This window comes from Tursiops truncatus, chromosome 10 (assembly GCF_011762595.2).
Source record: "Tursiops truncatus isolate mTurTru1 chromosome 10, mTurTru1.mat.Y, whole genome shotgun sequence".
NCBI lineage: Eukaryota > Metazoa > Chordata > Mammalia > Artiodactyla > Delphinidae > Tursiops > Tursiops truncatus.
The window spans coordinates 61,209,177-61,230,136 of NC_047043.1; the positions used below are offsets into that span (position 1 = coordinate 61,209,177).

A 20,960-nucleotide genomic window follows, 5' to 3' on the forward strand; every position below is an offset into this window, starting at 1 on the left:
ATGATCCCATAGCCCAGAATGGCCTTGAGTACGTCCTTTGTAGCTTGGTGAGAGTATCACCCCTTGACCTGGGAACTACAGGGTGCGTGGGAGAGAGGGCAGGCAGGGGAGGCCCGGGTGCCGGGGAGGATGTGTTTTGTTGTGTTATCTGCATCCATGGTTCTCAGCCTTGGCCGAGCCTTAGAGTCAACTGAGGCGCTGTGGTCCCACCCCCAAATTGGAACCAGAGTCTCTGGAGGTGATGGTGGGCATCTACTTTGATTCCTTCCTTGAGAGGCAGCCGTCTGCCTGGGAGGCAGGAGCCCGGCACCCACCGCCTTCAGGGCTCTTTCCACGAGCTTCTATTGTGGCTAGGAGGAAGTCTGCTGCTGAGGCCATTGGCCCAGCTCTGCCAAACGCTTGGCCCCTCTTCTAGAACCTGTTGACTCCCAGAGCTGCCCAGAGCCGCCCAGGTCCATAGGCTGCAACCTTCTGCTGAGAAAAAGCCTTGCTCAACTTGTGTGCAGACTAATTCATCCAACTCTGTCCTCTCAGCCACCCCCAACCTGACTGCGTGCCCTGCCCCTGGCTTCAGCCCCCTTTCAGCGTAGTATGTGGTCCACGGCTGTGTGATGCCGTGTGATGTGCAGCATCCGTTCAGAGCTAAAAAGGACGCCCGCACCTCTCAGAGGCCTCCCTTCCTCACTGGGAGAGGAGTGGTCACCCGGACAAGGCCCAGGTGTGAGCTGGAGGTGCAGGGCCACTCCCATTGGCCGGCCTGATGGAATCTTTTTATTTCAAACCTTATCCTAACAATAAAAGGTGGCGACTTGGCTGTGTGTTCAGTTGAAGGAGTGCTGCACGGTCCTCAGGCTGTCTGCGGTAAGGAGGCAGGGATTCTGCTGTAGCCAAAACCTCACGCTGAGGCTGCTTTGCGGGCCTCCTTGTTTATAAATCCTGCCTTTGCAAGCCAGTAGGGAAGATGCCATGGCCCTAAACCCAATTTGTTTTTTGGCTTTGGGTGTACAGGAGATCATTGAATGCCAATTTGGGATCACTTCCTTCACATGGAACGCTGCCCAGGCTAGGCTGGGTGGTGTCTGCATTCGATCAGTTAGGCTGTGTTATTCGTTCTCAAATAATCTTCCTGGAACTGTTGCAGTGGGCCGGGACATTCCAGGAGGCAGAGTGGGCTCTGTCCCATCTCAAGTGTCGTGGTTTCCCTTTTGTCTGTTATATACTCTTGAGGTTCCACTGATACTTTTTTTGAGAAAAATTTCTCCCCGCTAAGCCGTTTGGGAACCACTGTTGTGCACCAAGAGAGTTAGGCCGGCTTGAATTAGTATATGAACAAAAGGTTTTCAAGATACTGGATTCAGGCAAGGATAGACAATGATCCTTGAGAGACGGGAAGCAAATGGGTCGGCCCTATGATTGTCCCAGCTTACTGCCTTGAGAGAGTTTCCAGACATTGACACAAGGAGGGAGAAGGGAGAGAGAGCCTGGGAGACTCCTTGAGTTAAAAGGCTGCTGAGGGGACTTCCCTGGTGGCGCAGTGGTTAAGAATCCACCTGCCAAGGGGACACGGGTTCGAGCCCTGGCCCGGGAAGATCCCACATGCTGCGGAGCAGCTAAGCCCGTGCACCACAACTACTGAGCCTGCGCTCTAGAGCCCACGAGGCCCAACTACTGAGCCCATGAGCCACAACTACTGAAGCCCGTGTGCCTAGAGCCCGTGCTCCACAACGAGAGAAGCCACCGCAACGAGAAGCCTGCGCACCACACCAAAGAGTAGCCCCTGCTCGCTGCAACTAGAGAAAGCCTGTGTGCAGCAATGAAGACCAACGTAGCCAAAAATAAATAAATATACAAGTAAATTAATTAATTAAAAAAAAAAAGTGCTGCTGAGATCCTGGGGGAGACTAAGGCAGCTGGATTTCATAGGACTCTAGCAAAATCTTTCCAAAGCATATATCTGATAAAGGACTTGTCTCTTGAATATGTAGGAAATTCTCATAACTCAAGAAAAGGAAAAAAAAATGAGCAAAAGATTTGAACAGACATCTCACCAAAGAAGATACAGGATGGTAAATAAACACAGCAAAAATGCTCTGGTGCAACATCATTAGTCACTGGAGAAATGCAAATTAAAACCACAACGAGGGGGGAATTCCCTGGCGGTCAACTGGGTAGGACTCCACGCTTCCACTGTAGAGGGCATGAGTTCAACCCCTGGTCGGGGAACTAAGATCCTGCGTGCCATGTGGAGCAGCAAAAAAAAAAAACAGAACCAAAACCACAGTGAGGTACTACTACCTACCTATTGGAATGGACAAAATCAGGATGACTGCCATTCCGAGTACTGGCAAAGATGTGGAGAAACTGGAACTCTCATAAACTGCTGGTGGGAATGTGAGATGATAGATCTTCTTTAGGAAACAGTTTGGCAGCTTCTTCTTTTTTTTAAAAAAAAATTTATTTATTTATTTTGACTGCACCAGGTCTTAGTTGCAGCATGCAGGATCTTTTAGTTGCGGCACTTGGACTCTTAGTTGCGGCATACAGGCTTCTTAGTTGTGGCATGCAAACTCTTAGTTGCAGCCTTCGGGATCTAGTTCCCCGACCAAGGATCGAACCCTGGCTGCCTGCATTGGGAGCTCGGAGTCTTACCCACTAGACCACCAGGGTAGTCTGGGCAGCTTTTTAAAAAGTTAAATATACACTTACCATAAGCCTGAGCCAATCCACTCCTAAGTTACCCAAGAGAAAAGGAGAAATATGTCTGTACATAAACACTTGTACACAAGCAGCTTTATTTGTAACAGCCCCAAAGTGGAAACCACTCACGTTCATCACCAGCTGAGTGGATAAGAAAATGGTGGTCCCATCACACAATGGACAACAACTCAGCAATGAAAAGGAATGAACTCTCGGTGTATACAGAAGCTGGGTGAATCTCAGAATCATTATGCTGAGTGAAAGAAACCAGACAAAAAACGAGTACATGCTCTAGGCTCCATTTATGTAACCTCTAGAAAATACAAACTGAGCTCACATTGGTGGTATAGTGGTGAGCATAGCCTTCCAAACTGATCTCTGCTGACAGAAAGCAGGGCAGTGGTTGCCCAGGGAGGGGCCATTAGAAAAGGCGTGAGGACATGTGGAATCTTTGGGGATGGTGGGTGTGTTCACTGTCCTAATTGTGGTGATGCTTTCACAGGTGTATTCAAATGTCAAAAGTTATCAAACTGTACACTTTAAATATGTGCAGTTTATTGGGTGTCACTTATACCTCATTAAAGCTGTTTAAAAGAAGATCCCTCTGGCTAGAGTTTGGAGAATGGATTAAAGGGCAGTGAGTCTAACTACAGGGCAATAGTTGCATATCCTTTCCTCCCTTCTCTTAAAGTTTAATTCCTTCTTTCCCTCACTTTCCTCCTGGTTTTGGAGCTTGGATTACTATAGTAATACGTGATTGACATTTTATGACTTTCCTCTGTTGAGGAAAAGTAAGGATTTCCTTTAAAATCTTCTAACTAAGGGACCATGTGGAAAGCAAAGGGTGTCTAGGAGTCTTTTCTTCTTGTTGAGTCCTGTCTCGGAAAAACTCACTTCTGTTTCTTTGTGCTACGAGTGCTCACACTTCTGACACCAGATGTGTGGTTTTTCCCACACCAACCAATTCTCCGACACCAGCCAGGTGTCCTACAGTTCAATTCAATCTGATGCTAACTGGAGTTAGCACAGACCCCACAGGTTAAGGAAGGACTCAGTCCTACAAGTCCCCCTCCCGCTTTGCCAACTATGCCTCTGACTGGCTATAAATCAGCGTTCCCCCCACCCCCTCCTTGGGTTTGATTATTTGCCTTAATGACTCACAGAACTTAGGGAAACACATTTACCAGTTTATTATAAAGGATATGATGAAGGATACAGTTTAACAGTTGGATGAAGAGATACATAGGAAAAGGTCCGGAAGGGTCCTGAGTACAGAAGCTTCTGCCTGGTGTAGTTGGGGTGTGTTACCCTCCTGGCATGTGGCTGTGTTCACCAACCTCGAAGCTCTCTGAATCCTGTACATTGAGGAGGCTTCATCATGTAGTCACGATTGATTATTAACTCATTTTCCAGCCCCTCTCCCCTCCCTGGAGGACGGAGGGGTAGGGCTGAAAGTTCCAAACTTATAAGCCTGGCTTGGTCTTTCTGGTGACCAGCCCCCAACCAGGAGCCCACGCAGTGTTTCCTCATTAGAGCAAAAGATGCTCATTTTGCCCAGGAAATTCCAAGGGATTTAGGAGCTCTGTGTCAGGAACTGGGGTCAAAAACCAAATATTAGCAGAAACTTGGGGCAGAGACCAATATATGTATTTCTTATTATTTCACAAGCCCGAGCCTCTGCTCGGCCCTGACCACTTAAGCAAACTTACAGCACAGGACTTTGGGTGAGATTGGTCAGCTCACCTATCAGTAGTGGCATAGTCTGGTTTCCTGGCTCCTTGGATGAACCCTTCCATGAGGGCAGGGGTCAGAGTGCAGTCGCGCTGCTCACCATCCTACTGCCAGCGTCTGCAGAGAGCCTGGCTCCGAGTGAATGGTGGGGAAGCACTCGTGGGGTGAATCCTTCAGCTGCAGTGTCCCTGGCAGAAGGGTAGGAGGAACAGAGGGTCTGTGTGGGGCGGCCTTGTGATGGAGGTCCCTGGCAGAAAGATGGCCTTGTGTGCGTGGGATAGGCCAGCATGGGAGGTGGGCCGGGTGGCCACCAGGAGATCTGGGACAGGGCTGGTCTTGGGTCTGAATCCCTGAACAGATTGTATGTTGGGGGATGGGGGGGGGGCGGGTGGTGAGTAAGGAGCTCCTTCTTTTTTTGGGGGGGGGGCCATGTGTGTTGCAGGAATAGCCACACAGCTGCCAACCAGATGGGGATAATGGGACCTTTGAGTTAGAACTTGGGCTCAGATTCCATCTTTCAAATGTCCCAGCGGTGTGACCTTCAGCAAGTTACAGCACCTTTCTAGGATTTCTAGAACGTGGGTGTGAGAAAGGGGATGCACATTCAGCGTGCACTGGATGAACGCTCCTAGCTCAGGCTCTGGGAGGTACGTTATTTCCTAGAATATGAAATTTACTTTGTCTTTTTTTTTTTTTCCTGCCAAAGGAAGACTAGATCTATTTCTTGCCCATGAAGTACTTTTCTATCCATTTACCACAAGTCACAGGGATGAAATATTTTCTTACCTAGTTGGCTTCTTGTGGGACCTCCTCCGTCCGTGACTGATGGTTTAGAGCACAAGTGGCTTCCTTCCTTGTTTTGTATCTGCGCTCGATGCTCAGAGTGGTGAGAAAGGATGTCAGCATCCCCAAGGAATGAGAGAGAGCGAGGGGGATGCTGAAGTCAGTAGGTCTCAGCCCTTGGGTTAAGAGGAAGCCAGAGAGAGTGTCACTCTGCTGGCTGCAGGAGCGGAGGAAGGCCTGATGTGGAGAGATAACGCAGCAGGAAGCCCAGGGAGGCCTGGGCAGTTGTCAGTGTCCACTGGAAGATGCTGCCCACCCTGCCTCTCACTTTACGAGCTTGAGTGAGAGGTTGTCTGATTTTATTCCCCAAGCCCAGGCAAGACGAGTTCATGTCCTTGTGACCCAGGAGCATCCCTCTGACTCAGGAGATGTATTCCACCTCTCCTCACTGGCAAGCTGTCTCCAAGGGGGTCCTCTTCCCGCACTCCCCATGCAGACAGGTGGAAGGGCTGATCACTGCTTCAGTGGAGTCTCACTGCTTCTCTGTGCTTTGCAGCTAACATTTCCACGGGGCTTAAGCGCAGAGACCACAGTGATGGAGAGGGAAGAAGTGAGGTTGCGCTTGGGGTGGTTTTGTTCCATGTTCGTGAGCAGAATTACATTCACGTTGCTTTGAGGTTCCATCCAGGCTGCTTTGAGCGTGCTTTGGTTGCTGCCGGACAAACCAGCCGGTGTTGCTCTTTGTAAAGGTTTAGAGTCCAGTCCCAGGGCACTTGGGATGGGTGGTCTGGAAATCAACCCCAGGATCACCAAATAGTATAATTAATACCTTCTCTTTGTCTCATAGTTGCTGTTTTTCAAGAGAAAGTTCTCCCCCCATCACCATGTTTGAATTATGTCGTCAACCGGGGCTCAGTAGAGGCCCACGTTGTCTGTTTCTCTATTTTTATGTATGTTTGTTGAGGGCATAGGAGTGCACTTTGTCAGGGGCTGCAGGTGTTCAGAGATGCATAAGACTCTGTAAAAGGCATTTACAGGGGTGTGTGTACCCCAGGTACAAGGAGGTGAGGGCCAGGGTAGAGGGGAGGCGACACATGCTATACGTGGAGCTGCACAGAAAGTGATTCAGCTCAACAGTTCTTCACAGAACCCTTGCGGAGGCCACAGCTAAGACGTGGCCCTGTCTCTCTTTTTTTGGATTTTATTTTATTTTATGTTTCAAACATTTTTATTTATTTATTTTACTGAAGTATAGTTCATTTACAATATTGTATTAGTTTCAGGTGTACAGCGAAGTGAAAAGAATATATATATTCTTTTTCAGATTCTTTTCCATAATGTTATTACAAGATATTGAATATGTGTTCCCTGTGCTGTACAGTAAATCCTTGTTATCTATTTTATATACAGTGGTTTGTATCTGTTAATCCCATACTCCTAATTTATCCCTCCCCCTCTTTTCCCTTCGGTAACCATAAGGTTGTTTTCTATGTCTGTGAGTCTATTCCTTTTTTGTAAATAAGTTCATTTGTGTTGCTTTTTAGATTTTCACATATAATAATGTCTTTCTCTGTCTGACTTACTTCACATAATATGATCATCTCTAGGTCCATCCACGTTGCTGCAGATGGCATTAGTTCATTCCTTTTATGGCTGAGTAATATTCCATTGTGTGTATATATACACCACATCTTCTTTATCCATTCATCTGTTGAAGCACTTGGGTTGCTTCCATATCTTGGCTATTGTAAATATTACCGCTGTGAACATCGGGGTGCATGTATCTTTTCAAATAAGAGTTTTTGTCTTTTCTAGATACATGCCCAGGAGTGGGATTATTGGATCATATGGTAATTCTAGTTTTAGTTTCTTAAGGAACCACCAGACTGTTTTCCATAATGGCTACACCAGTTTACATCGATGTGGCCCCTATCTTGAAGGTGCTCCCCAATTCACTAGGAGAGGCAGGCAGTGCCCAGGTAACCAGTAACCTGCCACAGCACAGTAGGTGCCGTGTCCAGTGCTGGGCACGCCAACCCCATTGCTTCCATGTCCACACACACGCCTAAATGCCAGAGGCCCCGCCTGGCCCACCTGGGCCACCTGCTTCATTGGCCGGCCGCCAGCACCATTGGTTTCTAGAGTGATAAGCCTCCTGCAACAGGTTTAGAGAGGAGTGGTACTGGCAGAACCCTGCCGTCTTCACTCTTCCCTGCTAGCTGGACACAGCTCTGATTGTGCCAGCAAAGGAATGCAGTTTGCCCAGAACGGATGTATTTCTTGACTTGAGAGCAGCCTAAGCTGTATGTGAAATAATCAGACAAAAAGAAATGCTGATGCCTCTGAGTTCCTCGATGTTTTCAATTTCATCATGCTGTTTGCTAGGTACAGAAATACCAGCTGTCCAGTAGTTTCATCCTGCATATGTGTGTGCGTGTGCGTGTGCGTGCATGCGTACCCACACACAAAGGTAATTTCATAGCCAGTAAGAAAAGGCGGAAGAGAAGGGCCTTGGGGAACTTGCTGGGGTGTTGGAAACATTCTATATCTTGATCTAGGTTTACATTACATAGGTTACTTGTCAAAACTCATTGGATGGTAGACTTATAATTTGTGCATTTCACTGTTTGAATTTTATCTTGAAAAAATAACTAAGCAAATAATGGACTCATTAATGATATGCAGGCTGAAGTGTTCAGGGTGAAGTGGACTGCTGTCTGCATCTTACTGTGAAATGTATCCCAAATAAGATGGATGGTTGCATTGATTAAGGGATGGGCAGCAAAATGCTAACAATTGTAGAATTGAGGTGGTGGGCATATGAGTGTTCCCTGTATGATTCTTCCCATTTTTCTGCATGCTTGAAAGTTTTCATAATAAAATGTTAAAGCGGAAGAACTACAAATAACCACCAGTTGTGATCCCTAGAACTTTCCTTAAGCGAATTCCCCCAAGAGCCAGTTTTCTCGGCTGACCCAGTACTGTTCCTACAGACGGCATCACCTGCTTCCTAAGGGAGTGTTGGTGAAGCGACGTGAGGGCCCTGGGCTGAGTGTGTTCTCTGTGCACCTGGTGTGGTTGGTGTGGGCGTGTTTCGTGAAGGATGTGTTAGCTTGGACTTCCCTTGAAGGTGATGCAGTTTATCAACTTGAAATGATAAGAACTCTGAAACACAGGGCTTTCTGCCCTGTAGGCAGAATGTGGCTGGGGATTTGCAGCCTGACAGATGGGAAGCAGAGCTAGATAAGGCTGCTGAGCCCCTGACCAAGGACATGAGCTGGTTGCCCTGATGGATGCTGGGGGACCTTTTTATATATATTTAAATTTTTGAAAAATTAGTTATAGATATTTTATATATAAAGTGTATAGAGATATATAATTTATTTTTCAAAAATTTTAACATTATACAGTGTATTTAAACAGATCCAGGGGAATTCCCTGGCAGTCCAGTGGTTAGGACTCGATGCTTTCAGTGCCATGGGCCCGGGTTCAATCCCTGGTTAGGGAACTAAGATCCCACAAGCCACTCGGCATGGCCAAAAAATTAAAAATTTTTAAAAATTAAAAAAAACAGATCCAAACATTTTTTGAGACTAGACTTTTTTCAGCTATAACAATGCCTGCCCTTGTAAGTTTTTTTTTTAATACAGAAGATGGAAAGAAGTAAAACCAGCCATAACTTTACAGTTTTGCTATATTTCCTTCTTGAATCTTTTAAAAAAAATTTCATGCATTATTTACATAATTGTGATCTTTTTCATTTGACTATAATGGGGGAGTTCTTTGGAAGGGAGATTCCAACACCTCCTTTTATGTGGACTGGCCCACATAAGGGACCATATAAAGGAACCGAAGAGTGGGCATAGGGCACAGACAGGGGAGCCCCGAGCAAAGGCGAGGAGCTGAGACCCAGTGGCCAGGGGCAGGCGCAGGGCAGAGCACTGGGCTTGCAGTCTGAGAGAACTGGGGCTTGGGGGCCTGATCACTCGTTGTAAAAAGTGAGGTTAGTAAATCCCCGTTGGTGGTTCCCATTGTAAATTAAAGGAAATAATTTGTTGGAAGTTGCCCAACCTGTGTATTTGGCATATTGTAATCCTGGTGCAGCATTTGGACATTGTCTTATAACGGTGGGAGGCTTTGAAAGCTTTGGGCAACGGAGGAGATGGAAGAAGTGGAGGTGTTCTGAACATTAGCACACTGGTGTGGAGGGGGCCTGAACACGAGCCTGGGGCCTGATTTCCTGCAGTGGAAAGAACTGATAGTTGAAAGGCTGACGGAGGGAGAGAGCATGAGAGAAAGACATTGCAAAGGAGTAATCCTCCGGATTTGGTGATGGGCTGGTTGGGGGAAGGGGTGGGTATCTTGCTTTGTCCATTGGCTTTTTTTTTTTTTTTTGCGGTACACGGACCTCTCACTGTTGTGGCCTCTCCCGTTGCGGAGCACAGGCTCCGGATGCACAGGCTCAGCGGCCATGGCTCACGGGCCTAGCCGCTTCGCGGCGTGTGGGATCTTCCCAGACCAGGGCACGAACCCGTGTCCCCTGCATCGGCAGGCGGACTCTCAACCACTGCGCCACCAGGGAAGCCCTGTCCATTGGCTTTTTATCACTCACTTTACACTGTTTCCCTCCTGACTCACTGCCGTGTTCTTTCCCTTGCAGGAGCCTGTGTGAAATGCAGCAAGGGGGTGTTTGGGGCCGGCCAGGCCTGCCAGGCCATGGGGAACCTCTACCACGACGCGTGCTTCACCTGTGCGGCCTGCAGTAAGTGTGTGTGTGTGTGTGTGTGTGTGTGTGTTGAGGGACAGGGTAAGGAACACAGGGAACCAGGAAGGGAGGAGACGGAAGAGCATCCTTCCTGGAGACACTTGGCCCATGTCCCTCCATGGTCCTATGGGAAGACAGGACAGTGTCCTCTAGAACAGGGTTTTGTACCACCAACACAAGGCCCATCAGGGTAAGCTGACTTATCACAGAGTACCAGGGTTTGCCTGGGGCCCACTCTGGTGGTAGTGGAGCAATCCCTAATAACATCAGGTTTGTAATGCATATCAGAGGTCTCAGAAGAGTCGGGAGGAAAGCGCTGGGATTCACCATTGTCTGCCCTGTTGTCAGTTTTCTCCGCCACTGCGGGGACCAGTCAGTCAGTTACCCCTGTGTGAAGCAGGGTCCTTTCACAACTCTTTGGCCCCGATCTTTCATTTGGAGGCTGCTGTTCGTTGTGAAGTGTGAGCGTGTGCGTGAATGCCTGTGTGTATGCATGCCACACACGTATCGATGCCTCTTAGCAAACACCTCTGGGCATCTTTGTACTGCATTATGGGCATTATGCCTAAAGCAGCAAACCAGGAAACTAGGCCTGCGCTCAGCTCAGCAAACTGCTCATTGAACTGATGGCATCCACAGTGGAAGATTCTAACACATTGCAGGCTGTTTGCGAAGTCTGACGGAGCCATGAATTGTGCTTTTTTCACGGTCTCTACCAAAGATTAATTTTGAGAAGCATTTTTGAAAAATGTCCCACTGACATCTCCACTTCTACACCAAGGCTGGCAGCTGTCTATTAAAAGGAAACATTACAACAAAGCCAAAGAGAGTCCGGGACCAGGGGGTCTTATCTTCTGGCCCAGAGGTCCTCAGTCCTGGCAGTTCATTAGAATCATGGGAGGGTTGGGGGAGAGATTTTAAAAGCCAGTGATGGACTTCCCTGGTGGCACAGTGGTTAAGAATCCGCCTGCCAGTGCAGTGGACGCGGGTTTGAGCCCTGGTCTGGGAAGATCCCGCATGCCGCAGAACATCTAAGCCCGTGCGCCACAACTACTGAGCCTGTGCTCTAGAGCTCGCGAGCCACAACTACTGAGCCCGTGTGCCACAACTACTGAGCCTGTGCTCTAGAGCTTGCGAGCCACAACTACTGAGTCCGTGTGCCACAACTACCGAAGACCGCATGCTTAGAGTCCGTGCTTCACAGAGAAGCCACCGCAATGAGAAGCCCGCGCACCACAACGAAGAGTAGCCCCCGCTCGCCGTAACTAGAGAAAAGCCCACGCACAGCAATGAAGATCCAATGCAGCCAAAAAAAAAAAAAAAAGCCAGTGATGCCCCAGCCCCACCCTGACCAGCAGAATCAGAAGCCCTAGGGGTGAGGTTTCTAGAGTGGGGCACATGTATTGTTTCTAAGCTCCTCCGGTGACTCCCAGGTGTGGCCAGAACCGAGTACCTGGGATTAGTGCCAAGCTTCTCATTTTAGAAGCCTCCGGAGACGGAAAGAGGAGGGACTTTCTCGGCTGGTTTGTGGCACAGCCCGCAAGAGCCCTCTGGTTCCTAGTCTGAAGTTCACCAGGTGGGCATGGGCCTGCCATGCCTTGGTGGCACAGGCATATGCCCGGTTCCAAACCTTAGGCTTCATCCTCACTGTGATTTCCCATAAAACACATGCCTAAGAGTTTCCGCCTTGATCGTTACTCACCTTTGTAGGGAAAATTGTGAAAGACTTTGAGATGGATCACACAGTCTCCCGAGCGTCCGCAGTGGAAATGTAGGAGTTTTCTGGTTATTGGATTCCCTGGGTCTCTGGGCCTTTCCTTGCCTTTGAGCTGTGTTACACTCTGTAAGTTGCAGAATCTTGACGGCAAGGCCCGTGATTCCTGTCCACAGCAACACAAACTGTGTCTGGCAGAGATTGACCAGTTTTGCACCCATTAAGCAAATTTACTTCAGCATTTCTGATGGCCTGCATGTGGATGGTTCTTTGCTGTCTCCCAGTTGTAACATCTATTGGTCTCTTATTCAATGATGAATTAAATAAAATCTTTGACCTGTGTTTGCGTTTTATCTGTAAAGAGTTGTGATCACACCTTCTTTTAAAAATTATCTTTGACTTTTGGCTCCTGTAACTGTTTCTTAATATTTGCTCTATCTTCCAGGAAAAAAGAAAATAAATATTAAGTAGAGGCTGTTTTTATATCTCAAGCAATTACCATTTGAACTAGAAAGTTGTTGGGGGGCAAAAACTACTGGTCAGTCTGTTGATTCCACCAGTGGCTGCTTAACTAGCTGGCAGTTCCTTAATGGGCTGAGTTTACTGTCAAATTATGACAAACACAAACACTCAGGAAGACAGCTGCTTTGGGATTTTGCTTGTTCTAGCATTTAAGGCCCTTGTGGTCTGGTCTGTGTTTTATTGCTTCCTACTTCCTTATCACAGTGAGACAATTTGTCTCTTCCCCATTCACTCTCTGGAACCTCCTTTCCCCACTCACTTCGTGCATTTAAATTCTGTCCAGCTTTTAGGACCCAGCTCCAATGCCTCCTCTTCCAGGAAGCCTTCCTTGTTCCCCAAGCAGGAAAGAACCGTTTCTCCTGAACTAGGCATGCCCTACCTTCTCACATAAACAATGAACCACTGTCTGCGATTCTGGTGCTGCCAGCAAACCAGGCCCTAGAGCAGAGTTGCTGAAGGAAGCTCTGAGTTCCATCAGAAAGTGAGTGTGGTGGCATTCCTGTTGTGGGTAAACATACAGCTTCCTCCCCACTCACAGGGAGCAGTTGGAGACCCAGGCACGTGCCTGAGCAGCTTCTCGTGGACGCCAGAAGTGACTTGCCTTTGTTCAGTTAACTTACTGCTGCCAGTAACTGCTTTCAGCAGAAGGAGGTGCCAGGGTGGCCCACGTCCTGCCTCTGCGAGTCCTCAAGGATGTCTGTGTGAGCCTCGGCGCGTGGACACAGCACAGTGGGGGCCGGGTTCTTATCCAGTCCGTCCCCTCCTTCGTTGGGGAAGAGAAAATTGGGGTCAGAGAGGGAAAGAGACTTCTCGAGGTTGAAAACCTAGCAGTTGAGCTGAATCCATGGCTCCTGAATCCAGATTAGGTTAGCCTTGCACATCTGTTTGTCTGGTTGGTTACAGTGTGTGTGAGAGCGTACTGTATATATGTGTGTGAGTGTGTTTTCCCATTTCATTTCTGAGAATAATCTAGCCTGAAACACCGTGAAGATGTATTTCTGTAGGTACACACACATGCACACACACCGGCATGTGCACACACTCACTTCTTGGGTCTTATTGATACTTTATTAAAACATAATATCGGGATCTTATTGAGAGCTCACATGCACTTACAAGGCCAGGCCAAGGCCCGACTGATTTGATCAGTAAAGATAAAACAAGCTACTTCTAGGTTCAGACAATTTATTCCCTTCGTGAGCAACAAAAAGGACATGCCGAAGGTGCCTTTTTCCCCGTCCCACACCCCAAAAGGGACAACACTGAAACAAAAGGGCCGATGACTGCAGTGTAAGTTATGGGATGCTAAGTAGTCAATCCTGGACGTGGCTAAGTGGTCATGAGTCAGCAGCTCCCTTCAGAGGGGTGGGGCAGAGAGTCCTCACCTCATCAGAGATGAGAGACTGTCTCGTGTCCCGGAGACAGCCCTAGAGCAGTTCCTTACACGCCGTTCATCCTTTGTCCCAGGAGGATCCCAAGGTGTTTCACACGCCCAGACAAACCTCCGCCTCCGGATGGTGCAAGTTCTCCCGGGCACCTCGGCCAATTCCCCATCTGCCAACAAGCAACAATGTTTAGTTCATTTTTAGTTGTGGGAACAACATGACAGCCACAAAAAATTTCAAAGACGGTAACCTGGTTTGTTATCATTCTAGAACAGGTATTTTCACTAATATTTTCCCTTCGAGATTTTGTCCAGATTTATACACATTTTTTAGAGTTGTGATCATAGAGTGTAAACCAGTATTGTATCCTTTCTGATTTAATATTGTGTCATAAATTCACCCTAGTTTGTAGTCTTCTTCATAATAATCATTTTCACAGTTACATAGCTGTCACCTGAGCCGTTCCTCGGTTTGATGGCAGGGAGTGAGTGTCTCCATGTCTCGGGTTTGTTGGTTATTACACGTGGCCCCAGTGAATGTCTTTGTGCCTGTGTGCTTTTCTCCCTCTGCTGAGTTGTTTCCTTGGTGTTCGTTCCCAGAAGCAAGCATTCAGGGCACGATGCGTGGGCGTTTATGTGGTTTGTTAAAGTTCTTTTTTGACATGCTCCTCCCTCGGCAGCGGGTGTGTTTGGTTGCCATGGAGATGTGTGCTGTGGGTCTCCTTCTCCCACCTCGGCTCTGCCCACCCAAGGTGGCCAGGCCCCCCGACTGGATGCTCTCAGGAGCCGTTGGCACAGCATGGGTAGGGGGAGGGTAGGCATGGCCTTGGCCAGCCATGTGCCATGTGTCTGGACACCATGTGTCAAGTGGCCTGAATGAGGAGAAGCTGGCGCCTGTCTGTGGCTCGAGAGAGGCGGAACAAGAATGAAGAAAAAGGGTGCTGGACTTGGGGGGTCAAGTGACGTCTCCTCGGCACCTTCCAGGATAGACTATGAGGCAGAGGGAGGCCAGGCTCTGTGTCCTCACCCCAGGCCGTTTTAGGCCCAGAAAGTAAGATTTTGTTCATTTTGTAAAGACTAAATAAATTCCATCCTGGAGTCATGGGGAAACCAGTTTGCCATGTTCACGGCCCCTACTGCTTTTTAGCTGTGTGAGTTGGAAAACGATAGACGAGATACGACATGCTCCTCCCCAGAAGCCAGTAGACCACAAGGGTGCCCTGGTCTTTGGGGTAGGGCTTGGGGGGCAGGCAGTCCTGAGGCTGATGGGGATTATGCCCAGCACAGGCCTGAGCTCAGAGGAAGGCAGCTGGGGGCCGGATGGGGTCCACTGACAGAACAGGGCTGGGATGTGCAGGTCATGGCCAGAACAGGTGACGCTTGAGTGTTGTGACCTAGTGTTTATGTACCTGAGTTGGCGGTGCACTTAGGGAAAAAACACAACAAAAATAAGAATATATGCCACTGCCCATCCCACCTTCCCAAAACCCAACATCCATGCCTGTTAAAGGTTGTGAAGGGATTTTATAGTGAAATCTCACACATTTATTTAGACCCCATCAGGGAAAGTCTGTCTAACAGAGTTAGTGAGATCCTGCGTCCAGAACACCAGAAAGTGCCATTCCATTCCTTCAGGTAAATGAAGCAACTAGAAATGAGCCCAGAGCTGTGGGACGGAGGTTCTTAGTGAGTAAGTCAGTGACTGGTGATTCATCCATCAGTGAGTTCACATCTGAAGTGCGGCAGGGTTCTTGGTGGTGGTTTTGTTTCTCTTACCAAGTCTAAGCACTGCCTCTGAAATCATGTTAACCTTTTTCATGGACTCTGTATATGCCTCCTCACCAGCCCAGCCTTTGGAGGTGCCCAGATTCTGAAATAGTTGAGCCTGAGTTAGGGAGGTCTCCCTTTAATTCATGGCAGGCACGCTTTCTTAAGAGTCATCTCAATATTTGTAAGTAATTCGCAGGTGAGCTTTCTAGCTTACTTTCGGCCTGACCCTGCCCGATCCTCTCGCTCGCAGTAGCTCACTAAATCCTTATTAACAGCCCAGTGAGTTCAGCACTGTTATTACTCTCATTTCACAGACGAGCAGAGGCTTGGAGAGTTTAGTTTGCTTGTGGTTGGTTATATCGATGTTAAATAGCCTGGTTGGCACTTGAACCCAGGACCGTGTGGACCCACAGCCCTTGCTTGCAGCCACCGTATCAAATTAGCTTTGCTTAGAGAGACACTGGATCTTGCCATGACATCTCAGGTTCATCTCTGCCTGGGGGCTATGTGACAGCAAAGGTTGGGTTTGGGGATACTTTTGACTTGTGAATGCAGAAGAGTGGCCTTGTACTTGGAATAGGGGAGCTAGAATTCAGTAGTGGGTGGGATGTACCCGTAGGAGAGAAGTGGATTAAGGGCTTTGATTAGAGGTCTGTTCCTTTTTAAGGGCTTTGATCCCTGAATTTCTGAGCTGTTAAGTCATCCCAATATTCCTCATCAGATTCAGCATTTGTGTGCGAGCTGAATGAGTCAGCTGGATCTAGGGGAAAAGCTGAAGATCAAGAAAGTGAGGAAGGGACCGTGGGCAGATACAAAGGAAATCAGCGGGTGAGGGTGGAATCAGGAAACGACCAAAATAGACGGAGCTGGGCAAAGGGCTGTGCGGGTTGCAGGAGAGCAGAGGGGTGGCTTTTACTTGACGTGTCATCAGACGGTCACTTGTCCCTCTCCAGCAAACCCAGTTCTGCTGCGTGCACCAGAATTGGGACCAGACTTGGTTTCCCAGGTCAGACTTTGTTGATGCAGTGAGAAGCCATGATGTCCCCGACAGTGAGAGAACATCAGCTTCTTCGTGCCTGTGACATTAAAGGAGTCTGGAATTTTTAAGCTATGTTGTAAGGGTGACTCCAGTGCGACCTGTATCATTAATTGCCACACCTGCATTCCAAACACTTTTCTTACATTTGCACACGCATAGTTTGGGTGGAAATCTGCACCCTTTCCTTCAATAATCCCAGACCAACGGTGAGACTTGGTGGTACCCAGTGTGTCCTCAACCCTAAGAGCATAATGGAGGGTGCTCTGACACGCCGGGGCTCATCACACCCTGATAAGCACATGACGTTACACTGGGTGCCGCATCTCGGACCCAGAACCCTGGATTTAGGGAGTGAGGTCTTTTACGGAAAACTGAGCTTTGTTCTGGCACCACAGTTACTGCTTGGGCCTCCTTTGTGCCCTCATCTTGCTAAGGGCATCTCTTCTCTCTTAAATGTTCTGTCTCTCAAACGTTCTCTTAAGCTTCCGTCCCCACCTCTGGCCCTGCGATGGTTAATTTTATGTGTCAACTTGACTGGGCCATGGGGTGCCCAGAGTTTGGTCTAACATTATTCTGGGTGTCTGTGAAGGTTTCTTGATGGAGTAACAATTGGTAGACTGAGTAAAGCTCTCCCTTATGTGGGTGGTCCTCACCCAGTCAGTTTTGTTCAATAGAACAAAAAGGTAGACACTTCTGGAGTGAGGGGACTTCCTCCTGCCTGACTGCCTGGAACAGGGACACCAGTTGTTTCCTGCCTTTGGGCTGGAGCTACATCATCACTGTCCTGGGCCTCCAGCCTGCTGACTGCAGATCTTGGGACTTGTCGATCCCCATAATCATGGGAGCCAATTCCTTATAGCCGATCAACCTCCCTCCCTCTCTCTGTCTTCCTCCTCTGCCTTCCCCGTATATATACTGGCAATTTCGTCTGCACCCAGGCTTTCTGTCAGTGCTCTGATGCCTCTGACACGGGCTGTACTATGAGCCACCGTTTGCAGAATATTTGCTCGGTCATCTCACGCCCCTCATTTGCTTCCCAGCCACACTCATTTGCACAAGAGGAAGTGGAGCCCCAGAGCAGTTGCATAGCTGGTCTGTGGGGGACTGGGGTCCCGGGTCAGGTCCAGGTGGCTCCACAGTCTATGTTTTTGCCACCTCTCTGGTCCTCATCTTTACCGAACACCAGCCCCAGTCCCAAGAAGCTTGTTCCACCTGCAGACATCCTGATTCCTGAAGTCTACAGAGCAGAGGCCCATGCGTGCGTGACGAGCATCTCAGGGGGTCCGATGCAGTCAGCTGGGATCTTGTCTGTGGCCGTGTGACTGGCCTCACCCCCACCCACTTACCTTCATTTGTCCCCCAGCTCCCTGGCTGCTTTTCTGAGCTCTAGACGTGCACCGTCCAGTAGGGTAGCCACGGCCACATGTGACTTTTGAGTGCTTGAAACGTGGCTAGTGTGACTGTGGAGTTGACATTTTTATTTCATTTTAATTAATTCAGTTTAAATTGAAATAGCCACACGTGGCTAGTGGCTACCATATTGGACATTGTAGGTAAAGTCTCTACTCCTAAGCCATAGTTCACTTATTAATAAGAAACAATCAGTAAGTTTATTGTTTTTACTTTATGCGTCACAAAGGCAATATAGTCACATTGTAAAAAAAATACATGTGGAAGAAGAAAATCACCCATAACCCCAAACCAAACCAAACCAAAACAAAATAATGTTGGCTATACCCACATGGACATCATTTTTGCCAGGTTGTCATCACAGTACTTGCTTTTATGTTCTGTTTGTTCCATTTAGAAGTACGTCATATGCTTCTTCCTCATTGCTCTGTGGTCTTCTGTTGACTTGATGACTCAAAGCCAATGCAATCTTCCTGCCAGTTAAAGTTTAAAGGGGAAGAGAATCCTTATTACCACATGAGCCAGGCGTGGATCCTGTGATCAGGTTTTCAAGCACCAGATGCACCTCCGGGGCACTGAGCAGCCTGGGAGTCTGGCAAATCCATTGCCGGGACAGACCGTGCAAGCAGCAGCCCCTGCAGTGTCCACTGTTGGTGGGTTTGCAAGCCGGCGGGGGCCCGGGGGCCCCACTGGGGGAAGACCCTCTCTGTTCCTCCTGTGGATCACTGCTGTCCCTCCTGCCTGCCTCAGGTCCCGTTTGCTGCCCTGCCCACCTCCATCCACACAGCTGGCCTTTGAGCACAGCTGTGAGGGGACCACTCCCCTGCTCTGAGACCTCAGCCACTTCTTCTCATGACATCATAGTCTGATTCCTTTACTTGACATTGAACGCATTCCTTCAAGTAGTTCCAACCCTTTCTTGTGTGCTCTCTTGCCACTGTCTCCTCCACCCTGTGTCCTTCGGAACCTCCGGCCACACTAAACATCACCCACCCTTTCCTACCCCTGTCTTGTCGCCCTCACACTTCATCCCACCAGGTACGCATCACTCTGCAAGCGATGTCCTCCATTGTGATCTCTGCTGTGGCTCCTCTGATGCAGGTGTCATACACACCTTGTTCATTTACCTGTCTTGTGGTGTTTTGAATTATGATTAGATTGAAACTGTTGGCAGGGGTCTATGCCTCCCCCTCTGTGGTCAGTTTTGTGAGAACGGGGACAGTATTTAACTGACCTTGATTTACCCTTGATCTGCCACCTTTAGTATAATGCAGGGCACACAGTTAGCACTGAGGAAATGTTGGAGGGCATAAAGGTGGCATTATCCATTACCCTGTACCCATAAGCTTTCACTCCCCATTCCCTGTCCCTCTTTTTCTGGCCCTAAGCAAGCACTCCTGTATAGATTTGCCTACTGTGGATGTTTCATATAAATAGAGTCATATGTATGTGGTCTTTTGTAACTAGCTTCTTTTACTTAGCATAATGTGATCCAGAGTCATCCATGTTGTAGCATGTATCAGAACTTCATTCCTTTTATATTTATTTATTAAAATATTTATTTATTCACGAATTTATTTATTTTTGTCTGCGTTGGGTCTTCATTGCTGTGCGTGGGCTTTCCCTAGTTGCGGTGAGCGGGGGCTGCTCTTCGTTGAGGTGCGCGGGCTTCTCATTGCGGTGGCTTCTTTTTGTTTTGTTTTGTTGCGGAGCACGGGCTCTAGGCACGCGGGCTTCAGTAGTTGCAGCCCGCGTGCTCAGTAGTTGTGGCTCATGGGCTCTAGAGTGCAGGCTCAGTAGCTGTGGCGCACAAGCTTAGTTGCTCCGCGGCATGTGGGATCTTCCTGGACCAGGGATTAAACCCGTGTCCCCTACATTGGCAGGCGGATTCTTAACCAGTGCGCCACCAGGGAAGTCCCTCCGTTCCTTTTTATGGCTGAATAATAATCCATCGTATGGATAGACCACATTTTATTTATCCATTCATCAGTCAGTGGGCACTCGTTTCCACTTTTTGGCCATTATAAATAAGGCTGCTATGAAGATTCTTGTGCATGTTTCTGTGTGGACATATTTTTTCAGTTCTTTAGGATAGATATCTAGGAGTGGAATCGCTGTGTCATATGGTAACTCTATGTTTAACTTTTTTGAGGCACTGTTTTGCAAAATGGCTGCACCATTTTACATTCCCACCAGCAGTGTACGAGGGTTCCAGTATCTCCACATTCTTGCCAGTACTTGTGATTGTGTGACTTTGATTCTAACCATCCTAGTGAGCGTGAAGTTGAATCTCAGTGTGGTTTTGATTTGCATTTCCCTGATGACTGACATGGAGCATCTTTTCATGGCCTATTTGTATGTCTTATTTGGATAAATGTCTATCCAGATCCCTTACCCTTTTTTTTTTGGCTGCACCGAATGGCATGTGGGAACTCAGTTCCCTGATCAGGGATTGAACCTGCGCCCTCTGCATTGGAAGCTCGGAGTCTTAACCACTGGACTCTCAGGGAAGGTCCCCCCTTAGCCATTTTTAATTGGGTTATTTGTCTTTTTATTATTGAGATCTAATGGTTCTTTATATGTTCTACATGTAGATATCCTGTTAGATATATAATTTACCAATGTTTTCTGTTATTCTGTGCACTGTTGTTTCACTTTCCTGATATTATTATTTGCAGCACAGAAGTTTTCAATTTTGATACAGTCTAATCTATCTATTTTTTCTTTTGTTTCTTGTGGTTTTGGTGCTTTATCTCAGAAAACATAGACCTACCAAATGTCACAAAGATTCATGCCCTGAGAGCTATAGTTTTTAGCTCTTAGGTTGAGCTCTTGGATCTATTTTGAGTTAATTCTTGTATGGGGTTTGGGGTAGAAGTTCAGGTTCATTCTCTGGCGTGTGGATAGCCAGTTTTCCCAGCCCTGTCTGTTGAAAAGCCTGTTCCTTCTCAATTGGATTGTTGTGGCAAATTCGTCAAAAATTCATTGACCCTAAAATGTAAGGGTTTACTTCCGGTCTCTCAGTTTTCTTCCATTGCTGTAGTCAATTATCTTTTAAAGAGATTTAACTAATGAGAACAAAATCTTATTTTTCCATGCAGTTACTGTTTCTAGTCTTCTTCATTCCTTTGTTTAAATCCAGATT

General features: G+C 47.8%; 1 protein-coding gene across 3 annotated transcripts in view; it reads left to right on the forward strand.

Annotated features, from left to right (window-relative positions):
* Positions 1-20,960, forward strand: part of LIMD1 (LIM domain containing 1) — a 91,881-nt gene that overhangs the window by 48,392 nt on the left and 22,529 nt on the right. For 2 of the 3 annotated variants that reach the window (XM_019946738.3, XM_019946734.3), the window contains exon 2: positions 9,872-9,973. The exons of the other annotated variant lie outside the window; for it this stretch is intronic. In XM_019946738.3, the coding sequence (XP_019802297.1) occupies positions 9,928-9,973 (46 nt within the window). In that variant the 5' untranslated portion in view covers positions 9,872-9,927. The remainder of the gene's footprint in view (positions 1-9,871; positions 9,974-20,960) is intronic. 3 annotated transcript variants of the gene reach the window in all.